At 50.5% G+C, this 13,047-nt stretch overlaps 1 protein-coding gene across 1 annotated transcript in view; it reads right to left on the minus strand.

Annotated features, from left to right (window-relative positions):
* NPDC1 (neural proliferation, differentiation and control 1) overlaps positions 1–12,756 on the minus strand; it is a 121,377-nt gene extending 108,621 nt beyond the window's left edge. The window contains exon 1 of the mRNA XM_065418960.1: positions 12,654–12,756. Within this exon, the coding sequence (XP_065275032.1) occupies positions 12,654–12,756 (103 nt within the window). The remainder of the gene's footprint in view (positions 1–12,653) is intronic.
* Positions 12,757–13,047: the final 291 nt, after the last annotated feature.

A 13,047-nucleotide genomic window follows, 5' to 3' on the forward strand; every position in this document is an offset into this window, starting at 1 on the left:
GGCACAGCCAGCACTCATTGCTCTACCCCCACTTCGGCCCATCCGTGCCAAGCAGCCTGAAAGCCAGTTTAGGATTATCTCCGTGGCATAAAGCTGGCAGGGTCACTCCTACACCTCCCACCATGCCAGCTGCTGCCGTAGGAAGCCTGGCTGAGGGGGAAGGAGTGGGGCAGATCACCAGCTGCGTGACGCTAGCCACAGCATGGCATAGAGCAGACTACAGGCGTCTCTGATCCTCCGCGAGGAACGGGCTTGATGCTCAGCCACTCTAGGACCTCGGGAGCACGAAGGCCACCTTGGCACCACACCTCCAGCCCGGTCCTGAGCTGCACTTGGCAAGAGCCAGGAGCCAGCAGCGTTTTGTTCAGACGTCGGAGGCGCCCAGCTGACACCACGAGACCCTCGGTTATAATGGGTCAGACGGAAAAGCAAAGAAACTGACCAGCCCCAGCCTGCTCCTCCCCCAGCTCCTGTCCACAGAAACACTTCCAGTGATGGCAGCAAGGACAGGAGAGATGGCTCACTCCAGAGTCAGGCCCCAAACTGAGGTGGGAGTTGGGGTAACTTTAATGAGCTGCTGCCCCCAGAGGCTTAGAGCCTGAAGATGCCAGAGAAGGAGTCCACAAGGCCAAGCACTGCTCTGCCATCACAGCGTGTGATTTTTCAGAGTACATTTGGTCGGCGTTAGTCATCTCTCTGAAATCAGTAAAGTGTGCCCAGATAGGATTTCACATTGGAAGCCGGTTTTGGTCAGTGCCTGCTGCTTCCAGCATCCAAACAGCTCCGAGCTCTTCTTCGCCACAAGCGAAGGGGGCAGCTGGGAGACAGGGCTGGAAGTGCTTTAGGCGTGCATACTTAACAATCCATGGGTCGGAATGAATCAGAGGCCACCAGTGTCCTAGGTGGGCCCGCTAGGTAGCCAATTACCTGGACCAAATGCAAGTGGAACCACAGTAGAGTAAATCTTTGTACTGCGGCCAAGCTAGCAGCAGAGCTCCCTCTGACTGCCCAAACCAGCAACAAGGAGGAAAAAAGCCCCACTGAAAAACTAAAATATCAAGGCATGATTTTCAGAAGTGACGAGTGATTTTTAGGTGCCCAACTTGGGACGTGTCAAAGAGGCCTGACCTGAAGTGCTGAGCTCCCACTCTCTGGGGAAAAAAAAAACAAAAAACACGGGCTCTTTAAGATGCCTCTGGTTGCGCTCCCAAAAATCACCAGTCACCTTTAGAAATCCTATCATTACAGGCCCCAGCCAAGATACTCCCTGGTGCTAGCAGCTGTTCACACACCTACTGAGAGGCAGACTAGACTCTGCTACCTCTCCAAGTGCCTTGGCTTTAATTTCAGAAAGAGGCAGGAGAAGGTACCAAATAAATGAGAACCTCCTCTTTGTTCCTTTGTGCGCACTGGCCAGTGAAAAATCCTGCCCCAATTTCAACCCCTGGGGTTCGAAAGCAAACCCTGCGAACACAGAGTGATATTTACAAGAGGGGAGAATGACTAGTTCTGTACTGCGCAGTTGTTCTCCGGCTTGGTAATTGGTTCCCCATTTATAGCGAGCCCAATGCTTAAATCTCTCTACCCCAAATGCTCCCATAACTAAATAAGCACAAAGGAGACGTATAAGCCGATTAACTCTTCTAATGCTCTCATGACCCAGAAGATGAGCTCTTTTAAGCAAACCTTCCCCACAAACTGGTTTCTGTGCTGGAGCCTGTGGAAGGAGGTAAGGGAAGTTTTTCCAAACCAAATGCATCACAGAGATGCCGGGAAAGGGCCCCTTTTTGGCAAGAGCCAGGCACACAGAAGACTAAATTGCCCTAGGGGAATTATCCAGGAAATGCCTGCAGTGCCAGAGCAAGCAGGGAGCAAAATGGATTCGTGCCGAGAGGCTGCCACCGGAGGAACTAGCTACTAAGACTGTAATGAAGAGCAAAACCTCAGCTACCTCCCAAAAGCAAGAGTCGTCCATTTCTCCCTTATGAGCCACTAACCTGCTTCCACCTAACCCAAGTAGAGTCCACATGCATGACAGGCCCTCTGGGGAGAAAGACAGCATTGTTCTATGATCCATGCTAAGATGAGCTCCATCTCCCAGGGATGACCTACCCCATTCTCCCAGGCCAGGCAGCGAGCTGAGCAGAACTATCAGCCTCGCACTTGTTTTCTCATTTATTTCCACCTACCCTCCCGCCTTCCAGCAGCTGTTGCTAATTTACTCATTCCACCCACCCATGCTCCCTCTAGCAGCTGCTAACTCATCATTTACCCTGTTCATAGAAAGGTGGGTGCAGAGGAGAGGAGAAACCGAGGCTGCATCATCAGAACAAAGAGGGACGCTCCAGGATGCCAGCTGCCACTTGCATTCTATGTGATAGGCACAATGTAAGAACTTAGACGGATTCCTGCAACCAAATGAGATGAAGTGTCCGTTCCACCTCTCAGCCATTCACCCTCCAACAGAGCAGTGAAAGGAGAGGTAGACTAGATGGCCCCCCTGGGGCCAGCACAGGACTGGTCCTTACAGCGGGTTTGTCTAGGGCTTTGTCCAGTCTAGGGCTTTCCCTGCAGAGGCGACTGCATGATCTTCTGGCTCGCACAGTCAGTAAGGAGCAGAGGAAATGAAGGAAGCCAGAATCATTCTTCGGCAGCAGAGATCTGCAGTGCAGCTCTGGCCGGAGGCACCTTTCCTGATCACAGCACAAACTTTTTGCAGCTAGAGAGCACCCCCGTTTACAGTCAAGGAAGGGCTGCTCTCCCCTGGGCATTGGCACCCTGCTCATCACCACAGTACCTTAATGAGAACAAGAGTTATAAACACACAAGGGGAAAACAGGCCTCCTTGCTGGGAACAACAGCTGGTCTCTGCAGTAGGGAATACAAGCTACCAGTTCCGTCACTGAGAATTGCAATCTACAGGGCAGTTCCTTGGCTAAGGCGAATTGTCATAGCCCTTTGAGTCAGTGGAGCTAGGATGATTTCCACAACAGGACCTGGCCACCAGCTGTTGTGAGGAACAAACAGAGAAATAAGAATCCATATTACAAATGTGCACTGCAGATAAATCCACTCACCCTCCATCTGTCATTCCCCATCCCATCAGGAAGTATTCTAACTAAGGGGCAGTCATTGGAGGAATTCCCCACAGGGAAAGCAGGCAAAGGCTGAGAAATATCTAGCCAACTTAAGGAAGAAAAAAAGTTGCCAACTCACAGCTCACTAAAGGAGTCGTTTATTGCTGAATACACACCATGCCCTGTCCTTTAGCCTTTCGATTCCAATGAGATCCTACCGCTTCGAGAATACTATGCTCTATAAAAATGCCACAGAAGGGGCTGGGTCCAGCAGTATATTTTGAAAGGCTTTTCCCTGCAATCACGATATATACACCTAGCTGCCTTACAAACGAGAGCAGATTCTAATTGCCGCCCTCTTCATTTTCTGCACCTAAATAGCAAGGAGCGCAGCCACATCAGGAATGAGAATAAGATCTGTCTGCAGTAACTGGGATGTAGCAGAAATACAGAGGTGTAGGGAGTTTCCATGGAGAGGTGGAGATTTAAAAATACCCATAATACGTTAAAAGGAGTGAGAATGCAAGGTTCCCTCTCAGACTAATTCCCTCACTTGGTGCTGGTAGGTATTAGGGATACGGAGCACAATTCAGTGCATAATTTGAAGCTCTGGATAATATGCAAAAAGCATCCCAGAGCACCAGGGAAATGGAAATCAGCTAAATTAAACCCATTTAAACTCCATTTCATACCGCCAGGGCTATAAAGAGTGACAGCCCTTTAAGAGAGACGGTTTTGCAGAGACGAGTCAGCAAACCCTTTCATACAGCACTTGAAGGGGGAGATTAAACAGCGGGGGAGGATGCTGACTATTGCAGCGCAGAGTAAGATTGGAAGTGGATCACAGAGAGCAAAATGCAAAGAGGAGACTGCAGAAGAGGTGGCAGCTGGATCTCAACCCGTTCATTAGCTCCTTGGTTTTAAAGCAGACATTTCATTCTCTGCAGCACTTTCCTTCCTGTTACAGTGAAACAACAAGTAAAATATTATAAGGGACAGGGTTTTCTCCCACTGGGTGAAAATGAGGATGATGGGGAAGGAGGGTTGACTTGGGAGCTCCTTTACTTTCAGATATTTTCCCCATTGATCTTGGGGTGGGGGGAAGGGGGATAAATGTGCCCCTGATTTTTGATCCCCTTCCTTAATGGTCCAGTAAAGGATCTCGATTTTAAACAGAACCACAAATTAATTGTTAGCAGCAAGACGCTGTATTGCATATTACTAGAAAGATGTGACTCTCTCTTCCTATGGAATTGTGGGATAGTAAAATATGGACTGTCCTTGTAAAGGGAAATCTTTCACACCAAGTTCGTACACAAAAGAAGCACCAAAAAAAGGATAGGTATTTAGAAATGTGGTCAGTGTGCTCAGAGGAGGTGGGCTCCCTTGCCAGCACACCAGAATCTTTAGGCAGGTTCTTTGAACATTAACTTAACCGGGATCAGATTATGTCCTATGTAGAACGTTAACATTTTATTGCAATTTTGCCTTAATAAGCACAAATAAAATAATTACTTAAAAAATGTAAACAGCAAACCCTGTACAAGCGTATTGTGAGCTCTTTGGGGCAGGGACTTGCTCCTTCTATCTGAACACACTAGACAGACATGGGGTAAGTCAGGGGTCGGCAACGTTCGGCACGCGGCTCGCCAGGGTAAGCACCCTAGCGGGCCGGGCGAGTTTATTTACCTGCTGACGCGGCAGGTTTGGCCGATCATGGCCCCCACTCGCCGCGGTTCGCCGTCCCGGTCCAATGGGGGCGGCGGGAAGCGGCGCGGGCCGAGGGATGTGCTGGCCGCGGCTTCCCGCTCCCCCCATTGGCCCGGGACGGTGAACCGCGGCCAGTGGGGGCCGCGATCGGCCAAACCTGCCGCGTCAGCAGGTAAATAAACTGGCCCGGCCCGCTAGGGTGCTTACCCTGGCGAGCCGCGTGCCAAACGTTGCCGACCCCTGGGGTAAGGAGTGAAACCGAGGCACAGAGAGGGGAAATGACCTGGCCAAGGCGCACCAGTGGTCAGAGGCCAAGCCAGGAATAGAACCCAGGTCTCTCCTGACTCACAGTCCAGTGACCTAGTTGCTAGTCCCACAGCCTGTACCATTAGCCTGTTGCGGTTCAGTGTGGTATTAGTTACAAGGTGTCGTGTCTCCAAGGTAACCTATGAGAAGGAATGAAGAGTTAGGTTGTACATATGTCCACTTACTTCCTTCCTCTGCCAGGGAACTTGCTGGACTGTAGCCAGAATGGCATGAGCAGCACAGGGTTAACCATGAATTATAGCTGGCAATAATTACACCTTGGAGCCTGCCTGTCTGTGTGATCCCTGCAGCTCTCTTCAGAGCCACTCTCAAATCACTCCAATTTCACAGTCCTAGGTCAGGATCAGCTTACCCTGCAGACTAAAAAGCCAATGAAAAGCATGGAGAAACCCAGCTCTTTGACTCCATCCTAACAGAGCTTGGCTGGAGTGTCTCCTCTATGCACTGCTTCTTGGATGGAAAGGAGTCATCGGAAGAGCAGCCCCCTACACACAGGCATGCGGTGCTCAGATCACTTCTCTCTCACGTTTGCTCAGCTTGCAAGTCACAGTGAGTTATTTTCTGAAAACCACTTTATTGCCTAGCCGGGTAATTGTGAACGCACCTAGACTGACGAACTGTGGAATGAGCAATGAAGCGCTCCCTATATGGCAAAAAGAGGAGCAATTCATTTCAGCCTTATTTACTACAAGTCTTTTAACCTATTAGGACTCCACAGAGCTACAAACGTTGGCTTTTAACACTTCTGATGTCAGTATTAAGCCAGGACTGCAATTCCCCCCCCCCCATCCTTTTTGCTTGTTTTTTACTTTAAAAAGCCCAGCAATGCCAAGTCTGGTTTTGCTGAATTACTTACGAGATGGCCGGGTATGGATTGCGAACCCCCAACCATGGTAGAAGGGACAGGGCTTCAAATCTTCAGATTCTCTCCCAACTCTTTCTCAGGAGTTTAAGTTCAATAGATGTTACCAACAACAAAGAGCGTCTAAAAAAAGTCTCTTCCCCATCAATCAAGTTACCCCTGCAGGATGTCGGATGTCATGACCTTACCTGCGCTCCATGAATGGTTCCAGGAAAACAGGTCAGGCAACATCTGAATTTGTAATGTAAACAGGATAAAAGCCTCTTTTGAGACATACGTGTCAGAACAGCCAAAAAAGGAGCACAACCCTTAATTTCTTCCTCCCTTTCAGCTCACCCCAGTAAGTGGCTGGCAGAGTCCAGTGCTGAGGCTACGGTTTCAAATCGCTATGGTTCCTGGGGGTTGGAAGTTCACCACAGTGATCTCCACTCAGAAGGGAGTCTCGGGTTTTCAATCTCCCCACTCCCAGGCACCCACTCTGAGCTCTCGCCCCAACAGCCAGGCACAGCCAGGGATCCCATCGTAAGTTCCCGCTGACAACAGCTGGCTTTGCCGCATGCACAACCCTCTCACTGGGGAGGACAAACAGTCCAAGGCTCTTCTCACTAGTTACAGGCACTTAGATGTCCCCCAGCACCACAGTATCTGGGCATCTCACAATCTTTAATGTATTCATCCTCAACCCCCCCTCCCCCCCCCCCATGAGGTGGAGGAGGGGAGAGGAACAGTCCTGGCCTCAAAGTCCTTTCAATCTAAAGGAAGGAATATTATCCCCATTTTACAGATCACTGAGGCACAGAGAAGAGACTTGCCACAGGGAATCAGAGCCAGAAACGTGAGCCCAGATCTCCTGAGTCCCAGCCTGGTCCATTAAACATATGGCCCGTCTTCCCCTCCTCACACACACACACCTTCCTCAGCGACAGAACCTGACCTTCACCCCCCCAGGCATCAAAGGGGGGGGGGGGACTGGCATTAGCATCTTTGCCCCTTGCAATTAAGGTACCAAGAAAATTAAGGCAGAAAAACAGAAACCAGAGTCTAAAAATGGGAAGACATGTTTATTGTAAGACTTTCCTCCTTAAAATGCTCACTTCTCCCCTCCCCCACAGAAGAGTTCACACATCACAGGCTAGTAAGACACTTCCCTGAATCAGGGTAGCACATCCCAGGAGGCAGAGGGCATGGCTCAGAGCTGCAGTAGTCTGGCTCACCCTCACTATACACACAAGTGACACACCTGATACAAGAGGGCAGATTACAGCAGGATAAAGGCCAGGCCTTTTTTCCCTTTCTCTGGTGCTTTAACATCAGGGAGAGGTTCTTGTAGGTCAGTCAAGGTGTCTTTACAAGAACAGTCCCGCAAACTCTGCAAACGCAATCCTGGGTCTTCCATATTCCCCTGAACCGCAACATGCATTCCACTGAGTAACACCGATTTCCTGTCAACAGGACCCTCTCTTCCCATGGGATGGACCCTCTCTTCCCATTATTGGAAAATGGCCCAAACACAGATTGATCTGGCCCCTAAAACATTAACCCCCCTTCCATTCACTCTCATGAACGTTGCGTTGAGTGAACCAAATCACAGCGGGCAACCACTCTCTGTCCCAAAACAGGCATGATTTCCCCTCCCCAGCACATCTGGAAGCATAGCAGCAGGATTCAGTTCCCATTTAGTTCTGACTGCATCCCCCATCCCATGCACATTTACATGTTGTACCTATTACAGAACTAATCTGGATACTACAGGCAGCCAGCCAGCCATGCCCTAAAGCAAACATGGGAGGCACCTGTTACCTGAAACCCCGCCCAAGAATGAAATGTCAGATTCAGAGGGCTGCTCCCAGTAGTAGTTTAGAAGTTAAGTTGTTTTAAATCACCTGGGGGGGGAGGGGAAACTTATGCAGAAGTACCTGAAATTAATCAACCCTAGGACACTTGCATTTGTTCGTGGTTTGTGCTAATCAAATCCCTAAAGAACCGTCTCCAAGGAAAGTGAAGGATACCGGAGTACTGTGTTCCTTTGTCATTTGGAAGACAAGTCCCTCCACACATGCTGCGCGCTATTAGAAAGAAGTTCAATGTTTGTTGTTCAGCAGAAGCTCAGTCATTGGCAAAATAACCAGGCCTCAGCAGGCAGTTTCGGAGAAACAGGTTTCTGTTTAATCCTCATTTTCTGCTGCTGCTCTGATCAGGCTGCACACTAACCCTCTGAATTTTACTTTCCATTGATAATCTATTCATGAGGGTTTTTTTGAAAACACTACATCTTAACTTAGAGAGCACCTGAGCAGACACTTCCCTCTCCCCCCAAACACTGGCCAATTTCAATACTGCTATTCCAAAACCTGAGGGCTACGGAGAAACAGACTGGAATTACATCTGCTACTGGGAGAAAGCTCTGGATAGCAGCCAAGACACTGGAGATGATGTATCCTCCAGCATTCTCTCTCCCATTCTTCATATCATCCTTTGGCTGGGAGAGTTAGGGCTAGATTTTTAAAAGTATTTAGGCACTGCTGCATTCAGTGTTGCAACACCTAACTGATTTAGGAGCCTAAATATCATATTTTTTAAGGGATGGATGCACGTAAAAGCCAAAATTCCATTCATAGTTGATGGGATTTAGGCACTTAGGAGCCTAAGTCACTTTTGAAAATGAGACAGGTTCCTCAATCAGTTAGGCATTGCAAGCTGTGTACAGCAACACCTAAATACCTTTAAAAATCGGGGCCTCTGAGTTTTCCAAACTCAGCTGAGAAGGATCATCCCTGAACATGATGAAAATCTGAAGACCCACTCTATCTTATTCTCTCCTTTACCAACCATCCATCCATCCATCCACCCACACTTAACTATGTCACCGCTGCTTCCCCGTGCGTCTCTGCAGGATAGTACCCATCCCTCCAGCACAGAACGACTAGACAGGACAATTATGGGTCGCTTAAGACACAGTATTGAAGATCCTACAGGAACACACTGGCACTGTGAAATGTCAGTGGGCACTCCCTGGATAAGAAGAAAGCTTTTTATGTACTTTCTACTGATAATGAGACAAACTGCTTACATTCCACTCCGGGCCGGCGTTAGACTCGCTGGGGCCCAGGGCAGTAACTAAGGAGCAGGCCCCCACCCCGCTGAAGCCAAAGCCCGAGCCCCGCCACGCATAACTTAGCTTTGCAGGGCCCCTGTGGCATGGGGCCAGAGATGACCCGTGCCTGCCGATAGTGGGCAGAGTGAGGGCATCCGGCTTCAGCAGTATAATTGAGCATCTCAACCCGTGTGAGCGTACTCAGTACAAGCCAAGCAGCAAATCTCCAGGGGCGGGGGGGGGGGAAGAAGCACGTGACCCCGCATGTCCCCCCACACGCATTACCTCTGCATGAGGCCCTGGGCAATTGCTCTGCTTGCTACCCTCGAACGCCAGCCCTGATTCCACTGTAAAAATTCTGTGTCTCATAAACCCAGGGCACTGCCTTTGTGTTGACTTTCCGTCATCAATATGAGCCAGAAATTACAAACACCGTGTACAGGTTTGGCATGTGACTGACAAGCAACCTACCTAAGCCACAGAAATCAGCACTTCCACAGACAAAATACATTCACTCTTGGAACTGAAGTAGCTCTCACAGGGCTGCTGTATGTGCATTAAAACACTCTGAAATTCAGAGCCAAGGCTCTGCAACTACCTATCTATTTTTTATTCTATTCCTATGCACTGTGCCACAGCCGAGAAATCAGCCACTGGGGTTTTTGCAAATGAACACAGCACACACACGAACTTCAAATCCTACAAAACAAGCTCCTTCACCGAACTTGCCACTGCTGAAAGACGACAGCAGAGGTTACGATCTTGGGCAAAAAGTCCACTTCATTTCTTTAAGAGGAAAACGGGGGAAACCTCTTTTAATCGTTGTCGCTGACAATTCTACTCTCTCAAGGTGAGTAATTTCAGGGAGTAATTTTTTTTTTTTTTGAGTACATATTTTGTTCATGATCAGTCGTCATAACACAGGGTGGATGAGCAATTTTTGTGCTTGGGCTGGCACAGCTTTAAACAAAGCTACGTTACAGGCTATGCTGTCAGGCTCCTCCCAGCTCAAGGATCTGCCCCAGTGCGGGATGAATACTCTCCCACTAGTCTGAAAATAGATCCATGGGTACAAGCATCTTATAATATTTCAGCAAACAGAACCACCCAAGGGTAAAGATTTACAGCCAATAGCCCTAATTGCCAGTGACTCCTGCCTACCTGAACACATTACTAACAGAGAACTCGGCTTTTTATTCAATTATCAAAGGCATGGCTTACAAAGCCTGTGAGAAATAACTTCGACATGATTACTATGTATTTATTCTCCCTCTGCATAAGTCACCTTCTACACATTCAAAGGTTAGCTGGAGGGCTGCAGGGTCTGATCCTGCATGCATGGACACTTCCTCCATTGAGGAATCCCATTTAGGTCATTGGGATTCCAGGAAGGAGTAAGGTCCAGCATGTGAGGATAAATATATAGGATCAAACCCATAGGGAAAGTCACTAGCCATTCCATTGCTACATTAGCCCACTTCATAACGACCAGCGCACCATGAGGCACTGTCCTGGCCTCTGCGCAATAAGAAAACGGTGGGAAAGGAAGAAAGCAGCCTGAGCTGGAACATCTACACTGCAATTCAACAGCCCTACGGCCTGAGCCCTACGAGCCCGAGTCAGCTGGCACTGGCCAGCCACAGGTGTCTAACTGCAGTGTAGACATCCCCGAAGTGTACATCTACACCGCCACAGCAGCGAGCCTCCCAGCCCAGGCTGATGGACTTGGGCTTGCGCTCTACAAATAGCTGTGTAGACAGAGCTTTAAAGTTGCGGCTTGTCCCTCTCCGTAGGCTTCAAGAGCCCGAGTTCCAGCCTGAGCCACAACTCCAAAGCGCGGTCTACAGAGCTATTTGTAGAGCGCTAGCACAAGCCCCGTTAACCTGAGTCCATAGACCCAGGCTGGGAGGCTCGCTGCCATGGGCTGTGTAGACATATCCCTGAAGGGTCAGATTCTGCCACCCTTCTTCCTGCTGGATAGTACCTTAGTCCACAACTCAGAGTCAGGTCCTAGTCAACTTAAGGATGTCAGAAACAGATCCATATGCAGCACTGGTGAGGACAGACACCACTAACACAAAAACTTTTGTATAAACCCAAATTCTTCCCCAAACACCTTACACACACAAAGCCTCCTATCTCAGGAATGGGCACACAGTTTTTCCTGTGTAAACTAACCTGATTTTTAAGAAGTCCTACCAGTTTATACTGGTAAATTCACAACTTTTTAGTTAACCTGCAGAGGAAAATATTGGCCTCCTGTTCCCATGCGAGCCGTGTGGAGGCTAGCAATATGATGTCACTGGTTACATCTGAAATCTTATTACAGATCTGAAGGAGTTTTGCCCTGTCAACAACACGTTGGATGGTCGTCTCAGGGAGGCTCCTGGACAAACACTGGTCAAACATTCAGAAGCCCTAAACTATTCATATTAAAATTCACACTGCTTGTGTTTTATATTAACTTAAACATTCTTTATGCTGTCCATTAACAGCCATGTCTTCCTGGTCACACACAGCTATGCAAACATCTGTTTCGTCAGGAGCTTTCCTGGTTCTCTGAATAGATCCACACGTAGACAGAGACTGAAGCAGCTAGGTTCACTGGGGTACTACGTTCCAGCTGTGTAAGCACAATCTCCTCTCCTCTACGCTAGGGACTGAACACAAGGCTTGGGAAGGTTTATTTTCAGATTTAGATCGCTGAGGTTTAGATCATTACTAACCGTGTATTTTAAGATTTTAGGGAAGGAAATAAGCTAAACCCAAGACTTGGTCACCATCCCATTTCTCAGCCATCCTCCTATAGGCAAAGGGGTCACAAATTTTCCAGACACGGGCATTTTTTGACCAGCGCTGGTGCATTACTAGTCAGGAGCCATTGGCGTGGGGAGCCATTCCCACTGCTACAAGGAGCTTTACAAATAATACGATCCTGGGAACCACAGAGCTTTAGGTTCCTGGCCCTCATTCCACCCTTCCCAGGCGTGGGAATCCCTATGGGGAGCGATATCCCACTGAGAGGGACCCTTCTGTCCCGAACAGATGCAGGCAGCTCTGAGACGCTCTTCAGCCCTTCTCTGCTTCAGGGTAAGGCGACCGCACAGCTGAGAGGGGAGCGCAGGGACGAGTTAATACAATAGCCCTGTTCCAGCCGGGCTTCAATGCAGTCTCCTGCCGAAAAGCACCTCACCCCCATCGCCTGCCCTCAGCGGAGGAGGAAGTGGCTGAGCCAGCACTGCTCTGATTTGTGTTTACCAGCCAGCCGGTCCTTCCCGGGGATGGGGATGGGGATGGGGATGGCAGCCTGCGCCCACGGGGGGCGAGACAGGGGCTCGCCTCGCGGCCCCCCCCCCCGGCTCTCTTGCACGAAGGGCGCACAAGAGGAAAGCGACCACAGCCAGCGCCCCTCTGCACAGCCGGTGTCCTGCTGCACCAGGATGCACCCGCCCAGCCCCACTCCCTGCAGCCTCCCCCTTGAATCAGCCCAACGCCCCCCCGTGCCCTGCAGCCTCGCCCCCAGACCGCGCCCAGCACAGCGCCGCGGACCCCGCACCCTGGCGCAGGGCAGCCGGGCTCTCACCTGGTTTGCCGGCGCCGGGCCGCAGCAGGCAGGCTCCGAGGACTATCCCGGGCAGGAGGAGGGCTCCGAGCCGGGGGACAGGCGCTCTCCTGGCCGCCACCATCCTTCAGCAGCGCCGGGGACTCATCGCAGCGGGGTCCGGGCAGGCGCGGGGGCGGGAGGGGGGCGCGGGAGCTGCAGCCGGAGCGGCGAGGAGTCCGTGTGCCGGGCGGGGGCGGGCCAATCCCGGCGCCGCCCGCACAGCGCCGCCCCGGCATGCGCGCCCCGGGCTGGGAGAGCTGGGCCCACCCACCGCGCTGGGCACCGGGGCGCGCTGCAGGGGGCGGGACGGGAACAGGTGCCGGGCCCGGGGCGTTCCGGGAACCTCCACCAGAGCCCCAGGTCATTCCTGGCC

Source organism: Emys orbicularis, chromosome 18 (genome assembly GCF_028017835.1).
Source record: "Emys orbicularis isolate rEmyOrb1 chromosome 18, rEmyOrb1.hap1, whole genome shotgun sequence".
NCBI classification, from domain to species: domain Eukaryota; kingdom Metazoa; phylum Chordata; order Testudines; family Emydidae; genus Emys; species Emys orbicularis.